General features: G+C 48.2%; 4 protein-coding genes across 4 annotated transcripts; 2 read left to right on the plus strand and 2 right to left on the minus strand.

Annotated features, from left to right (window-relative positions):
• Window positions 1–5,453: 5,453 nt before the first annotated feature.
• TRV_02798 (uncharacterized protein) lies at window positions 5,454–5,951 on the plus strand (the record flags this gene model as incomplete). The annotated part of the gene is made up of 1 exon (XM_003023005.1): window positions 5,454–5,951. A coding segment is annotated over one exon (498 nt), but the record flags the coding sequence as incomplete, so codon positions are not given.
• Window positions 5,952–12,350: 6,399 nt separating this feature from the next.
• Window positions 12,351–13,090, minus strand: TRV_02799 (uncharacterized protein; the record flags this gene model as incomplete). Its single annotated transcript, XM_003023006.1, has 2 exons — window positions 12,351–12,842; window positions 12,944–13,090. 2 exons carry the CDS (start codon window positions 13,088–13,090, stop codon window positions 12,351–12,353), a joined length of 639 nt encoding a protein of 212 aa, XP_003023052.1.
• A 1,059-nt stretch (window positions 13,091–14,149) lies between these two features.
• On the minus strand, window positions 14,150–14,401 carry TRV_02800 (uncharacterized protein; the record flags this gene model as incomplete). The annotated part of the gene is made up of 1 exon (XM_003023007.1): window positions 14,150–14,401. The coding sequence occupies one exon, from the start codon at window positions 14,399–14,401 to the stop codon at window positions 14,150–14,152; it is 252 nt and encodes an 83-aa protein (XP_003023053.1).
• A 1,050-nt stretch (window positions 14,402–15,451) lies between these two features.
• On the plus strand, window positions 15,452–16,654 carry TRV_02801 (MYB family conidiophore development protein FlbD, putative; the record flags this gene model as incomplete). The annotated part of the gene is made up of 1 exon (XM_003023008.1): window positions 15,452–16,654. One exon carries the CDS (start codon window positions 15,452–15,454, stop codon window positions 16,652–16,654), a length of 1,203 nt encoding a protein of 400 aa, XP_003023054.1.
• Between the last annotated feature and the right edge of the window lie 287 nt (window positions 16,655–16,941).

Genomic DNA, 16,941 nt, shown 5'->3' on the forward strand with positions numbered 1-16,941 from the left:
TTTTTTTTTTTTTTTTTTTCCCCCCTCTCTCCCTTTCTTTTCTTTGGCGGAGGGGGTAGGGGGTGCTGATTGTTACAGGCAAGTAGTTGGTGGGAGTGGATTGTTAGATCGCGCTTTCACACCACTAATACGGCTGAACCGACCTGAACAAATGTCTTGCATATGAATACGTCCAAGGGTATTCCTGGAAGTTGATTCGCTTGTTAGTTGGGGTCCTTCGTCTAACATCATTGGCGCCGCAGTTCTCCGTGCCCATCTCCGTTACGTTATAGCCATCGTGCATGAAAGGCAGACTGCCACTATCCGACTTTTCGCTATGCTTCCAACTGTAACCCAGCGTCCTTTCGGGGGTGGCTAGGGCGTTCTCCAGAGTGTTGCCTCCGAAGAAAGAACGCACGACTCCGTACAGGCCAGCTCCCCTGGGCATTGCCGCCAGCGAGCGAAACTGGAATGGAGAAATTTGGAACGGGCATGGTGTTTATTTCGGGAAAAACACCCTGGCACTGCCTGCATGAAGAAAATAAAAAAAAGGGCTGAAGGCAAACCCACCGAGGAGTGGCATGTACCGGCCAAACGTTCTAGAACTGGGGCCAAGGTATGAATGAACGAACTGGTTGCATGGCTGACAGCATAATGACAAGCAGTTCGAAAATTCCCGGAGAACAAACAAGTCAGGAGATGGCCGGGTGAAAGGACGTCCAGCTCTCGCTTCCTTTTTTTCTTCCTTGGTCTGGGGTATCTGGCAAGTTAACCAATGGACATGCAATTCAAGGATTGATTGAACATTGCATTGAATTGGATTACAATGAGTAATCCTTTGACTTCCTTGGTTGCGACCAATAACTAGCAGGAAATAGGTGGTAACTATGTAATGTGGCCATCGAGAGATTCTTGTTAACACACAGGCTGAAGAAGAATCACCACATCCCTCAATGATTGGATATTAGGGTCCCTAATATGGCTGAACCATTATGGATAGCAGCATTTTATTCTCAAGATGTGTTTCTTTGCCATTTCTGCTGGGTGATTGGTGGCCCAGTCACTCAGCCACGATCAGATTGCCTGCCAAAATAGTTATATTCATCCCAACCGGGCTGAGTGCTAGGTGGAGCAGACTCTCGCCTTATATCGATGTCGTCACGCCCTTTGGGAAATCACCTTGTAATAAATGGCGAAATGGTGTGCATCTGATCCCAGCTCTCGCCGTTTCAAAGTACCGAGCAGCAGGTAGATGGCTAGATTCAGGGGTTGATTGATCATTCATCAACCATCCTAGAAAAACGGACTAAAAGGGGGAAAAAAAAAAATAAAAATAAAAAAAATAATAATAATATAAAAAAAAAAAAAAGGAAAGAGGAAGACGAACTAGAACTGAGAGGTCAGCTTCCCATGCCCCAAAGCCTCCGTTCTCCATCGCTAACGCTGTAACGAAGTGATAGTGCGGCTTCGGGGGAGGCATCCGGGTGGCGAACGCTCAAAGACGGATGTGATATGACGTCTTCCGCCTTCTTAGCCGAGAAAACGGAGGTGGAAGCAGTTTTCCACAGCTAAAAGTTACTAGGCTCGAGCATGGGGCTGACCTGACGAGTTTATGTGGCTTGCTTCAAAAAGTCACATCCTTCGTTCGGCGTTAAGCACGGCTGGACGTGAAGCAACTGGTGGGAAAGGAGGGAGCCCCAAAAATTCGAGAAACCGAGGGAACGGAAAACACAGATCCTAGTGCGATCTAAGGGTTGAAAGAAGGGGAAAATGGAGGGTGTAAGCCAACTGCCTTATCCTTGTTATTCGCTTACCATTGGACGTTGACTAGTTATTTGATATCACAACCAACTGTGGAGCTGGGATGAATCCGTGAATCCCCATAAACTCGTCCGCTGTCCCAAATTTATAATTTATAATTTTTATTTAGCTGACCTTTTCGAACTATTTACGTTGCTTCGTCTTACCCCGTGGGTATTACTAACACCGGGGCTTCAACTCATTCGCCCCTTACAGCCTGAAAAAACAAAGAGAAACTGAATAATGGATTAATTGGCTTCAAGTTTGCGGGCAAAAAGCTCGGCCAACTAAAGAAAAGGCGAGGAAACACCCGGTCAAGAGCAAGGACCCAGTATAAACACCAATCAAAGGTGGAGTCTAGGGTCATCAAGAAGGGGGGAGTGGAAAGCCGTTTCCCCCGTGGGATCAAAGATTGACTGTGCTCGATGCTAGTCCCCTGGCGAACGGGTCAAGTGGTATCGAGTCTTGAATATCCCGTCAATCGGGGATATCCCATCATCGGACTTTGGTGGCACGGAAGAGTTCATTACTAATTCGAACTTGGGGATGTACTGTACAGGAGGGCTCAAGTGACTATCAGGACTTCAAAGTAAGACATGGACAGGGTCAGGAAGGTGATCACGGCCGAGCAATGAAACAAAACAGATACCAGGCCAGTTCCTGCCCCTGAACTTGCTGCTGTGTAGTTAGTGTTCTAGCTTCAGACCACAGGATAAGAATGATCCATATGATGGGCGTGATCAGGCGTGTATATCTCTGACGGCAACAGAAGCAGATCTCGTCCTGATTGCATCTTGCATCCGGACGGGGTATGCTGCTTTTCCGGTACTTGGCTTCTCTTAAAGGGCGCTGTTTAGTCAATAAAAAGTGCAATTGTAGCTTTCCCGTTTCCAACTTCTTTCTTGGGATGACATAGCTAGTTCCTATGGGGCGTTGAAGACACCGCTAGAGTATTTGGGATTGTGTAGATGTATGTGTATGACTAGAGGCATCGATATAATACACATGTAAACATGAGAGGGCTTGATGAAGTCTGTATGCTTGCTGACAGCGATGATTGGATGCCACTTTCCGCGTCCTCATGGAATTGTGCAACGTCCTCTTCCTTGTCTTCTGTCACCTTGTTGTTTCTGTATCTCTCTGGTCCCAATATGGAATAGGAAGAAGCTGATAACTCTGTTGCCAACTAACTGTATGTAGGTTCAAATGCCGGGTGACATCTGAAACTAGAACTTGATCGTTGTCCAGCTGGCCGAGGGAAGCATCGGGATCGAACCGAAAGTAGAAGTTGAATCAGATAAAACGTCCAATATGGAGGTTTCTGAGAGCCAAACATGACATGTAGAAAAGTACATTCATTGCATGAACGTATGTTTAATCCTCCACCAATTGGCTACATCCGGCGGAATGGTTTCACAGTGTTGAGCGCATATTCGCCTCTCGTGTACCCCCCCGTAGCAGGGAGTATAAGGGAAAGGTGTGGTTGACGTTTCCAATCAGCCATGCGTGAGTTCTTTTTGACGGTGTCACCGGCCGCCACCCACAGATTAAACCAGGACGACAACATGCAGGACATGCTAACCAAGGACCCTGGTTGGAAATTTTTAAACCAGTGTGATGGAATATGCTGGTACCTGCCTTGGCCCGGCAGATTTGATCAGGTTTAGCCGAGCATCAAAAGGAGGACGAACATCTGCATCTCCTAGGGTCAATCGCACATGCCCTCGTATCTCCTCAGTAATTCTGCACGTCATACGTGTGCAAGGAGACGTTGCATTCAGATTGTTGGCAGCAGTCAACTGTGGGCTTTAGTTTGACTAGCTTTCCAGCTTTCGAGAGAAGACCCGGAGGCCAGCTAAGGGAGACAATTTGTTTCCATGGTTGGATGAATGTTGGATGTGGTTGGCATAAATTCCTGTACGACATCGATTCCGCCATCACTGAAGCAACAGACATTCCAGGCCTAATCTAGTAGCTCTTCAGGCATTTGTTTTGCACGAGGTAAAGCCGCGGGCTCCTGGAAGCGAATGTGAGAAGTAAACGACGGTCAGAGATTTTGGACCCAGCGGAGGGGGTGGGATCGATCTCCCAGTTATTCCCGCCATCCACAATGCTGGTAGCTTCATGGTAAGCTGTCTCACTTCAAGACCCGGCTGCAGGGAACAGCTAAGAATCCTTCACCTTCAACATTCCCAACAAGTCCCAACAATAATAGAAATTATTAGTGCTGTTACCCTTAAGATACAGGTATGAAACTCGTGTTCAGCTGAAAGGGCACAAGCGAAAGAAAGGGGAATACATGGAGCATTATCATCAATAGCAAACTGAGATCCTGAACATATATATACCGATGTTATATACTCATACCTCGTACGTTCCTTGCTGACGGGACTGGTAATGTGATGAGTACCAAAGAGTAGGTCAATGTTGATGAATCCCACCCAGCTGGCTGGGTCCCAGCGCCCAATTAATTAATCTAATTTAATCAGATTCAATATTGATTTGATCCATGACAATAAGTGATGCACCTCAAAATTGAGAAAAGGCAAAGAAGGGAAGAAGAAAAGGGTCGGGCCAGGATGTAATTGGTTACCAATAAAAGCTGGCCTTCCCGGTCGGGCAATATGCATCCGTTGATGTGCGCTGGCAAGTTACTTACATGGGGAACCCATATTCACAGTGTAGGGGGTTGAGGTCTTTTTGACTCTCGGAAGAGGCATATATCTGGTTCCTTTGGGTGTGTTTCAGTAATGAAGTGCTCGGCTGAACTGTGTTTTAAGAAATCCCTTATAAGCAAGCCGGAGCTTTCGCGAGCAAAGAAAACGAATTGGGCAGTCAGATGGAATATTCAATGCACTGGCGGAAAAGCTAACATGAATTTACCTTTTTTGTAAATCGAATATACCCACACGCAGTGTCTCCCTTTCCCCCCTTTTCTCCCCCTTCCCCCAGCTTGCTTAAGCTCTAACCCATGACCACTCTCCACAACCAACCTTTTGACATGCCCGTTTTGTCACGAAAATAAAAAGAAAGAAGGGAAGAAGACTGGAGGAATGGCGCAGACTCCACCAGCAAGGCTTCTGGAGCATCCATGCATGATGTTCTGGATGGTCTGGAGATCCGTACTTCGTACTTGAGCTCAAGGGGAGATTTTGAGCGATCTAAGCGCACACCCAGTCAACGCAGAAGAGAGCTGCTGATCTGACCCTGTGTGATGAGGAAAGGCGCGGAGAATACTCCGTACAAAGCGATGTTAAACTGCATCTGGTAGTTGTTAGCATGATTGAATGGTATACGGGTGAGCTCCATAAAAACCCAGACATCGAGAGTATAAGCGCCAATGAGACGGGTAACTTCTCCACCGTGAGAAGGGCAGCCTCCATCAGACTATTTCTCTTATCCTCCGTATACGTATAAAAATATAAATATAGATTCTAATGGAGCAACTAGTCCCATGAGATACGAGGCGGTTAGGCTCTCCGTGATGACATACATTTGTCTAGAGCATGTATAACATCCACGCTGGCGTTGTTTTTGTGGAAGACATCGCACTCTGACTGGGACTACAGTCGAAACGATGTAACGTTCGGCTGTGGATCTTGTCGATCTCGATAACGGCTCCTTAAGCGAGGATCCAGCGCACGGCGATCGTGCAGGCATCAGCGCCACTGCAGGCATCCTGCTGTTGCCGTTCTCTTGCAGTGTTCGCCAACGAGATGTGCATTCTCGTGTGTTTGAGTTATGTGGAAATCGAGGAAGCCAAAGACGAAGATGAAGATGAAGGCGAAGACGAAGACGAGGAAGAAGAAAAGAAGAAGAAAAGAAGAAAAGAAGAAACGACGTCGAAAAAAGAAAAGGGCGCTTATCCCGATCGGGATATCGCCAAGCCATTAACCGCTTCGGGAATGATAATATTAGTCATGGACATGCTTAATAAGAGATTAGGTAACGTAACAGGGAGTCGTTGCGGAAAAACGCAGTACGGGAGTTATTATTGGAAGGTATTAAAACATCCACCATCCATTTGGACCTCAGGGCAACGGAGAGACAGCGGGAGCGAGGGCGACAGCGGCAATACTGGACAAAAGGAGGACGAGACGAAGGATGGGAAGGACCGGACTGCAGACTCTGACGGCCGACAGCGAATATGCAGCAGCAAGGAAGGCTCGTGAACCAAGAGCGTTCCAGTGACCCTTGTGCAGGAACACACCTCGGTGCCGAAAGCCCACAGAGCCATGTCCTGGGGACAGGAGCATTGAAACTGACGATATCCCTCAGGCTGGTGCGCCCGGCACAGGCCGAAATGGCACCAAGAAAAACGTTGCCGTTAGTCTAGGGCGGATGATGGTTCGGAGCTTAATATCGCCCATCATCCCCAGATGGCGGACCAACCACCGCCGCTACCATGCCGTTTATCGGGCGAGTCGCCAGCCCCAGAGATATACAACCTAGTCCTGGCGTATATAACGACCAGGCACCAGGGACCAGGTAGGAACGCAGTTCAGCAATGCAAAGAACACTGTAACGAGGTCGATCTTATCTCCTAGCCAGCGGGAAGGGAAAAGACTGAAAAAAAAAAAAAGCAGGAGGTCCATGCTATTAATCGACGTAAGTATACTTAAGTCCAAAAGAAGAAAAGAGAATTGCGGGATATTATGTACGTGCGTTCTTTGAAACTTCTTTTCGTCTTCCCTTTTCCCCGTCTGCCCCTGACCCTGTCTGCTATATCACTTATCATTATATACTGACTACTGATTCCAGAGGTATACGCTCCAGGAAAAGAGAGCTGCAAAAATTATTATAATAATATAATACTAAGCATGGCGTGGAATTGCTGTCGGTCACCCTCGTGTCTTGACGGCCAGACCAAGAATGCTTAACTTAAGATGTTTTAAGCAGTTTTAGTTGTGCACTATACATCGCGGATGCCCACCCTGGCTATCCGATTATGGAGCCCCATTGGATCGAAACAGGAATGTCAGAACGACCAGCACAATAATATGCAAAAATAAAGCTCCATGATTCCGGGTTGAGATAGGCTATTGAAATGGGGAGCAGGTTAGTTGAAACATGACAAACAAACCTCCCGCATCCAATCAATAGCCTCGTCGCCTTCTCCAGTTGCGAGTTGCAAGTTGCAACGACACACAGGACAGGCCGGATGCAGGAGCTTAGACCTTTGGGGAACTCGACTCCGACCTCAGGTCTCCAACCCGTCTGCACAGCCCTTTCCGACTTTTCTTTTCTTTTCCTATATTAAATATTAACGTCTATTATTATTATCATTAATCAATTTCCACCCTTTCGCCCGTTCGACTTCTTCCATGGCATGGCCCGTCGAGATACGTGAATTACTCCATAGAAGAGCCACTCGTCGGCCTATGACTAAAAAGAACTAGTTGCTGGTTTCGCGAACTCGCGCCCCGATTCACCTTATTTGGCAGTATTGCCTGCCAAGGAATAGAGTTTCCTCAACGACCTTACTGTTGATTACATGCATCTTGTGTCAGTCGCTTGGCTTTGGAGATCTGAGCATCGCAAAATTTCAATCCTGTCCGGCAACTGTCGTTGTGCCGTTGTACACTTCAGCATCCGCGGTCCCCCCCCCCCCCCCCCACCCTCCATATTCACGAGCAGAGACAGGACCAGATCAATTATTTTAACGTTTCCAGTCGAGTCGAGTTGTGAATGCCGCCTACGCCCGCGAAGGTTGAGCGTTCGTTGAAATATCTCGTTTGAGGAGGTCATTATGTTATGAATATGCAGGGGGCAAGAAGGAGCAGGTTCTGGGGCGCATAATGCATGCTAATATCCATTCGTGATATTGTTTATTTGTCAAAATATGCATTTCTCCTCGAACATCTTTGTCCTCGTGGCCATGCATGACGCTGACAGAGACCCAGTTTTCGGCTTTTATCTCGATACAGGCTCCTTTTTGTTTTTGTTTTTTTCCCGCATTCCAGACTTCAGCACTCCGTATACGTCGCGGGTATAGATGTCAGCCTTGCCAGGTGAATACTGCAGATGCAGAATGGGCTCTCTCTTCACTTTTGCTGGCGTCCCCTGCGTCTGGTTTCTCTGTGGATTACTTATCGCGTTTGAAGTAAATTATTCAACGTCCCACTGCCATTGGCCCACAGGTCCGTTCCCCTATATTGTCGCTCTCATATGGAATGGCCAGGGCTCGAAACCAGTCTATTGGACAGGCTAGGTAAATCTACGGCCCGGAGAATGAAACGATTGTTACCGGCAGATTACTGGACCGAACCAACCCAGCCGACCACAGCTTCTTTTTTTTCTTACTTTTTTTTTTTTCTTTTCTTCTTTCCCTTTCTTTCTTTCTTTTTATTTTGACCTTCCTCCCTTGCCATATTTTCCCTTCTCCTGTATGTTGGCGGGAGTCCCAATCGGTTGGGAGCAGAACCAATACAGCCGTCTATTATCAGTAAGGGGTCAAGACATATAGGCCGACTCCGTGCTTATGGATTCTTTATTTCAACCGATACTAATTAAACGCGGGTTTAAGGTAAGATTAGTGCAACGGCCTGGAGAAAAGGAACTCCCCCCACTGGCTGGTCCTCGGCTGCTTTTCTCTGGCGCTGGGGAGTCGTTCAGGAGCAGGTCTGTTACACAGATGCCCCGTTCCATGCAAGCGTCTCCCATCATGTATACAGTACGGCCTCGGGCCTCTGGCATGCATGGAGTTTGCGCTGGCAGCCTGGTACTCGATACAAGCAAACTGTTACCTTTTACTACGGGGCGGTTAAAACGAATTTCCTAATTAGGACATTGAAGAGTCACTTGCGAGGAAGAAGCAAATATACAACGCTTTTTGCTTCTTTTTCTGCTTGTCAAACTGGCTCTGTCGCTCCTCTCTCTGTACTTTTTTGTTTTTATTTTAATCTTTCTATCTTTTTATGGTTATTCCTTTTTTTTTTTTTTTTTTTCAGTCTTTTTTGTCTTTTTTTTATTTTTATTTATTTATTTTTTTTTTTTGGCCTGCTGTAAGAAGTTACCTGTACCCCCGTACATGGACATACGGAGCACATACGACTTACACACGCCCAAAGGAGGAACGTGTTTAGCCCACAGACGGGTGAGCAAACGGCTGAGCTGCGATCGCGACAAATAGCCTGTGTTGTTTGAGCAGGAGCAGGCGTTTCAGCGCTTCCTCACGCCTATGTTACAGACAGGCGAGCGGTTCGGCAGAGGTGGTCCCCCCTATCCGGTTGCCGGTAACTCACCCTACAGCACAAGCAAAGCTCCATGCTTTCTTCCAGTTACCGCTGCGACGGAGTTCGCGGCGGAAGAGCGCAATGTTGTGCATTGTTTGGAATAATTGGTGTCCCGTCAGGACGTCTCTCTTCCCATACCCTGTTACCAAATACCTGGACTCTGGACTATGGGAACCAGGCCGTACAACAGAACCAAGGCTGCAGTGACGCCAACAAATGATTGACAGGACAGCTATGACTATATCAAAAAAGTACGCTCTACCAAACGTTCGTGGACGCACTGCCCACGCCTTACTGATGCCGACTAAACGAGTTTTCGCCCATGGGGGATGGCGTATGAACGGGCGTTGGAAGCGCCACAAGCCAGATTCCAGAGCCAGAAAAAAGCCAGCGAAAGGGTGAGTGAGAGAGCCAATGCCAAAAAGCAATGTTTTTGTTCTGATGCTGCTGCTTTTTCGATTTTTTTTTTTTTTTTTCTTTTCTTAATTCACCAACGAAAACCCTATCCGTCGGAGCGTCCGATGAAAGAAAATTCGAACTATTTGATTCAGACTACTGGTCCTTTCACGCTGTCTTCCCCAAGCATGCAACGACCGGCGCCAGAGTCAGCGCCATTCGCGCGCTCGCGGGGGTGATTGAGGGTTATGGGAAACAGAGCGAGGTTGATCGTCTCGTGCTTCCAGGCCCATCCCCTTTCGCTTAGATGGCGAAAAAAAAAGAGGCGTCCATTGTGCTGCTGACGGGCGCGGAGATGGTTACCCTTTCATACATAGTATGGAAAGGCTAAGTGCAAATGCAGTAAGATTGGATGACTGATAGTTGTTCGAGTAAACAGGAAACAGGACTAAGTGAAATGTTGCATGATTGTTGTCACTGCCCGCTTTCAGCCCATGATATATCGATATCAATGCCTATCTTATCCCCTAGGTCACTTTGATGTAACGATGATTAGAAGGAACCGAAAAAAATGAATGCTTTTTCTTCGGAGAATTTGGTCATATTCGTCCTTGCGGGTTTTTCCCCCCCCCTTTACCTCTCCTTTTTTTCCTTTTCCCTTGCGTCTCCTTTCTTCTGGCTCGCAATCTCGTATTATCGTTGATCCCCACTAGAGCGTTCTGCCTGACGCCCCCCGGGGATGGACGATATGCATGGAGTATATCGATCTCTGGCCGTCCTGTCTGCCTGCCTGTCCTGTGTGTCTGCATGATGTCAGCCCGCCCAGCTTCGCTTAGGAGGGAATTTTGCCTCTCTTTCTTGTCTTTATTGACATTTACCACTAGACGATGGCTGAAGAGAACCGAGGATCAATGTTCCCATCTTTCGCAATATCACAAGTAGAGAAGGAAGTAGAGCTTAACGGCTTTCCCTCACGGTACTCTCCTCCACTCCTTCTGGTTCGTTATGCACACTCCGTACTCTGTACATGATGCCTTTTTGCACGCCCTTTTGTATTTTTGTAAAATATTTCGAATCTGATGGCTGAATTCCTTTTGCTCAGATCTGGTCTTTCTTGTTTCTTTCTTTCTTTCTTTTTTTCCTAGATTCCTTTTTCTTTTCTGCTATTCTTCGTCTTCGCCTTGAAGTTCGACTTCCACTGAAATATAATACCCTACCTTGTCAATCATCTTCAGAGCCATGGTGTATCTTGACAGGGTTCTACCCGGAGAGCAGCATCGACAAGGAAAAAGATAGACCCTTTCCCCCCCTGAATTCCGTAAAAAGTAATGGCCCGGCAGAAAGAGAATGTATGCTCTGCGTATCTATCAGATTCATCCCGTCTTTAACGGACGATGCTCAGTCGTGCATGCATGGATTCACATTCATACATGATTCCATCTCTGCCTTGAAGGGACCAAACACTCCAACCTGTGGCGCACCCTCCGTGAGATGGATAAACGTCCGTTGAAATGGGATGATCGGAAGTAAAAAGAAAAGCGAAGAGACAACACATGCGCCCAACGACTTTCTGTAACGGGGGAAACCTGGGGGCGATGCCTGAGCCCCGTCTGTATCGCCATCTGGAAACGGGATATATCACGGTTTCTCGGCTGGGGTTTTCTGGAAGGCCGGCTAGATAGAGAGATCGCTATGATGGGGCCCTCCAAGACGATTGAAACACTCGGGCGATCATCATGATGAACGATGAACGAAGATGAACGAAAAAACGAAGAGCGGCGGACGGAGGACGGCCCTGGATAAGCTTAGGTTGGTCGACGGTGGACGCTGGTCCAGTTGGTTCAGCAGTCCGTTCCTGCGCTTCTGCCTTGCCTTGCCAGCCGGGATGAAACGCTGGCGGGCTAGTCTGGTCGAGACGGCGGACAACGCCTGCCTGGACACTCACTGACAAGCAACTAAGCAAGTAAGCTCAAGGGCCTGCTCGGCGTGGCCAACGAAGGGGGGGTGGAGGAGGAGGAGGAGCAAAAAGGCGTTGCATCTGGCAGTTGTTGTCACCCCCTTTTTTGGTTTTTGATAGAGCCCGCCTCCGTCTTGAGATACGCAGGCCAACCAGCACTTCTTGCTACATGACTCTATGACTCTATCAGAAAGTCTCTTGCAAGGCTGGACGACGAGAAGCAAGCCTTTGGCAAGGAGATGCTCCGAGCCCGATAGAGTTGAAGCCGTTGACTGAGCTTCTTTTCGTTTCTTTTTTCGCTGCTCCTTGCTTGCTTTTTAGCTGCCGTATTTGCTTCTTCCTGCGTCGTCCTGCGTCGACTGTTGCTCGGTACTTTCTGGCCCAGAAGACGCCAGCGTCCATCAGCAGCAGCACGAGAGACAGCATGTGAAATGCGAGGGCGCTGGCCAGCTTGCGGGCTCGCTGGTTGAGCCAGGGCATGCAACTAGTTATCAGACATGCTTCAGACATGCTGCTGCTCGACGTCTCCGTCCAGGCATCCAGGGCCTGGATATCCCCCGACTGTATGTCCTTGCACGGCTAATATTACGTCCATTGTTTTCGTGCAACGCCTGCTCGTCTGTCCTTGCTCGATGCCGGCCATGGGGGGAGGAGGTCCAGGGGGATGGGTTGGGTTTGGACCCTGGCTGCTGCGGTTTCTGATAACTGTTATAACTGTCGTCCCTGGCATCAGATATCAACATCCAACGCAGCTATAATAATATTGTTAGCTATGCAGCTTCCAAGGACCCTGAACTAGTATGCCGTAGTAAGTATGGGTTATAGCATCCCTGGCCTGGGATGATGGACAGAGGCAGAAGATGAAGAGCTAAAGACCGGGATGAGCCCGAACTGCTCGTTGCTTTTCTCCATTATTCGCATCCTGTCTGGCTGCTGCTTGCTTCTTCTTGCCGCTACTGCTCGCTCAAACTACGGCTACGGAGTTATACACTCTTTACTGTTGCTCCAGCAAGTGCTTCGACTGCGCTTCTTTCGGCCTGCTTTCTTTTTCCCCTTGTCGTTCCTCGCTTCTGGGTCTCCGATGCCCTTGATTGGCCCTGGCAGAGGGAGAAGGGGGGGTGGGAGGACAGCAGAGGAGCGGAAGGGTAGCAGACAAGCAGACAGAGGTGAACCTTCGCGGCATCCAGCACATCCACATCGCAATCCTTACACCTGCTGGGCCCTGGGCTGGTGGGCCGGGTCTTACTTATATCTGGAGAACGCTTTGCAAATATCCCGGCCAAACCATCATCATTTGCAAAAAAAGAAAGACGAAGAAGAAGAAGAAGCAGGAAAAAGCAAGGAATAACTCTCCACTGCTGATCGTTTCCAAGCCTTAAAAAGCTCCCTGTAAGTAAAACTGTCCCTGCACCTTGGCCTGAGAGGCGGAAGAGCATCATACTTAGCAGTATCCATAGGGTGATGATAGTATGACACTATTACCCTTGGGCTTTACACGCTCCATAAGTTTACATGCTTCCTTGCGTGTACGTTACTTATGTGTGTATCCCCACGATCTGGAATACCTGCCACACACTTGCTGCTGGATACCCATAAAAGAGGAAGGGGAAAAAAAAGAAAGAAAACCAGCCATCGAGGTATACATCATTATATTTTCCCTCGCCCTTGGATGGCCCTTCTTTGCTTTTTCTTTACCTCCTGTTTTTGCATTTCTAGTGCCCATGCTACATAACTATCTTGCAAAAATCGGCTCTGAAGAGTGGCTCGTGAGTAAGTATACTTACGCTCTCCCCTTCGTTGCCCCCCCCCCCCCCCCAATTTGGGGCGTGTCCCTTTTTTATATCACCCCCAAACTGACAGAACTCCCCCTTCTCAGCCTCGATATTATACGCCCTCACTCTCGTTCGAACGTCTTCGTTTCTTTTTTTTTTTTTTTTTTTTGGCTTGTCTCGTCTTGCTCCTTGTCAGGAAGCCCACTCTGAACAAGCAAGCCAGGGCAGTGACGGAGTAACTACATGATCAGGATTTCCTCTTCGTCTCCCTCGCCTTTACTTTTTCCTTTCTGACCTTGACCTGCATCTGCCATCGTGCTGTGGTATCACCGTACTATCCCTTTCACCACTACCACGGCCGAACCACGCATTGGTCCCTTCGCAAGGTCGCCTGGGCCCTGACTGCATTGCAACACCTCGGATATTTGGTTGATCTACCTGCAGGAACTGTGTAAGTGCGTATCTTCGGTAGAGATGTCTCCGCCCGCTGCCTCGTTTCTTCGTCTTCCCTCTCTCCATTTCCAAATTCTCGTGCACACCCGTTTACCTTGCTTCATTGCCTTCTTGTCCTGTCAACTATTGCCATTCTCCATGGCCCTCTTCCCTTTTTCTTGCAAAATAATTGAAAAATTAAGAAAGATTACAACCATATTTGCTGCCCTTTTTTTTTTTTTTTCATTTTTTTCATTTTGCAACAACCCATGTCTGCTTCCGCTTTGACTCCTTTAGGCCTGGTATACCCCTGCCCTTACATAAACCGTTCTCCATCTGATACTGACATATATATTTTCCATTAGATATTAAGTGTATGTATATATGTTTTATGTTGTATGCATACCTACTTGCCCCCTTCCCTTCACCCTTCCCCCCCGGATCATCCATATCCGACCCCTGGCGTGCTCGAGAACCCCCATCGGACCTGACGATCTCAGATCTCAGTTGTCAAGGTACGCTTAAAATGCCTCCATGGACAAAACCTGCCTTGAGAGCTGGTTAGACTCTTCCTGTTTTTATTTGCATTTTTGATCTACTTTCCCGATTGGATATTTTTCTTTTGCAAAGCGTCTCTTCCACTCGGTCTGCTTGCTTTCTTTTTCTTCTTCTTCTGCTTCTTCTTCTCTCTCTCTCTTTTCTTTTGCTGGCCCTCTTCCCGGCTTGCTTTTTTTTTTTTTCCCTCCTGCTTCTTCCCTTGGCCTCTGCCTCTCTGTATCCCTCTCTCTGGTCGTTCCTCTCCCAGAGTATGATTCCCTGTTCTTATGCATGGCCACTTTCTTTTCTTTTTCCCCCTTTCACGGTGTCCCTTTGCTAATATTTATAAACACAGGTCTCAACTGAGTATTTACTTACATACGCAAGTATATATATCTACATCGGTCTATGAACTGTTCCATATGCAACTAGTCCTGTGTGTCTCCCCCAAGTCACCTCCTCCCCAGACACCTTGATACTTAAGTATAGCAACACTTCCGTCCACCGCACCCACCTACGGGCTTCTCCATCAGAAGACCAGGGGGGAATTAAGGTGTTAATTCCCACTCTTCCTCTCTTCTGCTTCTCCCCTACCCGCCAACTTGCTTTTTCCTGCTTGCTCTTCTTCTCCCTTTTTTTTTCAAATCAAAGAAAAGAAAAGAAAAGAAAAATACCAAACTCTCTGCTACCTATCTGCCTCCTTGCTTTTTCCTCTGCTCCATCCTGACCTTTTCTCCCTCGACTTTTCGATCCATATTCTTTGCTTTTCCATGACTTGCTCATGACTTTTCCAACTCTTTACGGCTCTTAAATTAATCACAATCTTGATTTAGGCAAGATCCGTTGACGCTTGAAGTTTAAGACTCGACTTTTATTCCCGGCTTCAGCGGACCTTATTTCCTCTGCTTACTTGCTTTGCTAGTTTATCTTATCTCTCTCCCTCTCTCTCTCTTATCCCTTGACTCGCTCGTCTTATTTCCAACTCCCGGGTCCAGCTACTTCGTTTCCGTCTCTTCACACCCACTACATATACCCTCCACCCCCCTCCAACAACCCCCTTTTCCCTTCCGGAACATCACACCTGAGGGTCACCTCCCCCGTATATACACATAACATACATGAACAACATACCACCGTCGATCGACCTTTGATATCCCTTCCTTTGCACCGTTGGTGGTCAATCATCCGTCACTCGTTCCTGTCTTCACCCGCTCTGGCGCACGCGGGAAAGGAAGACAAAATACATACAACCAAGGAAAACATACACATATATACATACAAACACCACATACACACAAACACACACATACACATAAACATCCGTGAATACCTCTACTTTCATCATGCCTCAGAGCCAACGAAGAGGACCCTGGGTCCCAGAGGAGGACCAAACATTGCTGCAGCTAGTCAGCAGTCAAGGACCAAATAACTGGGTCCGCATCTCACAGCATATGAAATACCGGTCACCAAAGCAGTGCAGAGAACGATTCCACCAGAACCTGAAACCAACATTGAACCACGACCCCATCTCGGCCGAAGAAGGGCTGATAATCGAACGACTTGTGAGCGAGATGGGCAAGCGGTGGGCAGAAATCGCCAGGAGACTCGGCAACAGAAGCGACAATGCCGTCAAGAACTGGTGGAACGGAAGCGTGAACCGAAAGCGTAGGGGCATGGCTGCTGGCGGTGGTGCTTCCTCGCACTCGCCTGCTTCGTCTTCGTCTCCTTCCAGGACCCCCAACGGACGGGTTGAACCGCCGTACCAGAAAGCATCATCCAGATCCCCGCAGACGCAGTACAGATGCCCACGGGCCGAACACGCAATGTACAGCCAGGCCTCGCACATGGATAGACAACGATCCTGGACTTCCATCTCGGACTATCAATCATCACAACACCAGCACCAGCAGCACCAGCAAGATGAAAGAGGCGAATACCTGCACCAGCGAATTCACTCACCCCGTCCGCTCGAGTACCGTTCATCACTATACGACCTGCCCAAGGAGACCCTGAACAGTGCAAGATGGCAGCAGTGCAACTCACAGCCGCAGTCACCAGCCGCCGGACGGCGAGTCCTGACCCCAATTTTCACCACACGCAACTCAAACCAGGCAACAGAATCGGCTATGACCTCTCCTGCATTCTCAGAGATGTCTCATGCTCCCTCACTCGGGGGGCCTCCTTCCATGGTGTCGGACCATAACTCAGTCGCCTCCGCCTCGCCCAAGACAGTCACCTCTCCTTCTGCCCTGGCAACTCCAGTTGAAATCCACCACAGCCACCACCGGTCTTCCTCATCCGCCTCTTCATACGACGAAAGACGGCGAGGCAGTGCCCCGTTAATTTCGTCTTTCGCCAAACCACATCATTCAAGCGACAACCTCCTCTACCAGCCTCATCCTATGCAATCCTCCTTGCGGCACCACCAGCACTCCATATCAGCTCCGCATAACCAGCTACCACCAATTTCGGATCTCGAAAAACCTGCTTCTTCTTGTTCTACTTCTCGTGATTCTCGGATGGGTCTCCAAGCATTGCTCAATTAAGGCATTTTTTTTCTCCTTTTTCTCCCTTTCCCCCCCTCCCCCTTCTCGTCTACTTTATATCTGGGTTAATGGTGGTTGTTGGTAATGGATCGAAAACATCATGTACTACGGTCGGTGACCAGTCCGATTGAAGTACTTTTCTTTTCTTTTCTTCTTCTACTTTTCTCACACACTCACATATTCATCTTTTCCTTCCTACGTTAACATTCTTATTCTTACCGGCGTTTCGGCTACTGGGTTGGGAAGGGATCTGGAAGGTGCTGCATTTCCAAAAAGGCTGGGCTGAA

Source organism: Trichophyton verrucosum, assembly GCF_000151505.1.
Source record: "Trichophyton verrucosum HKI 0517 chromosome Unknown contig00241_1.f1.exp, whole genome shotgun sequence".
Classification (NCBI taxonomy): domain Eukaryota; kingdom Fungi; phylum Ascomycota; class Eurotiomycetes; order Onygenales; family Arthrodermataceae; genus Trichophyton; species Trichophyton verrucosum.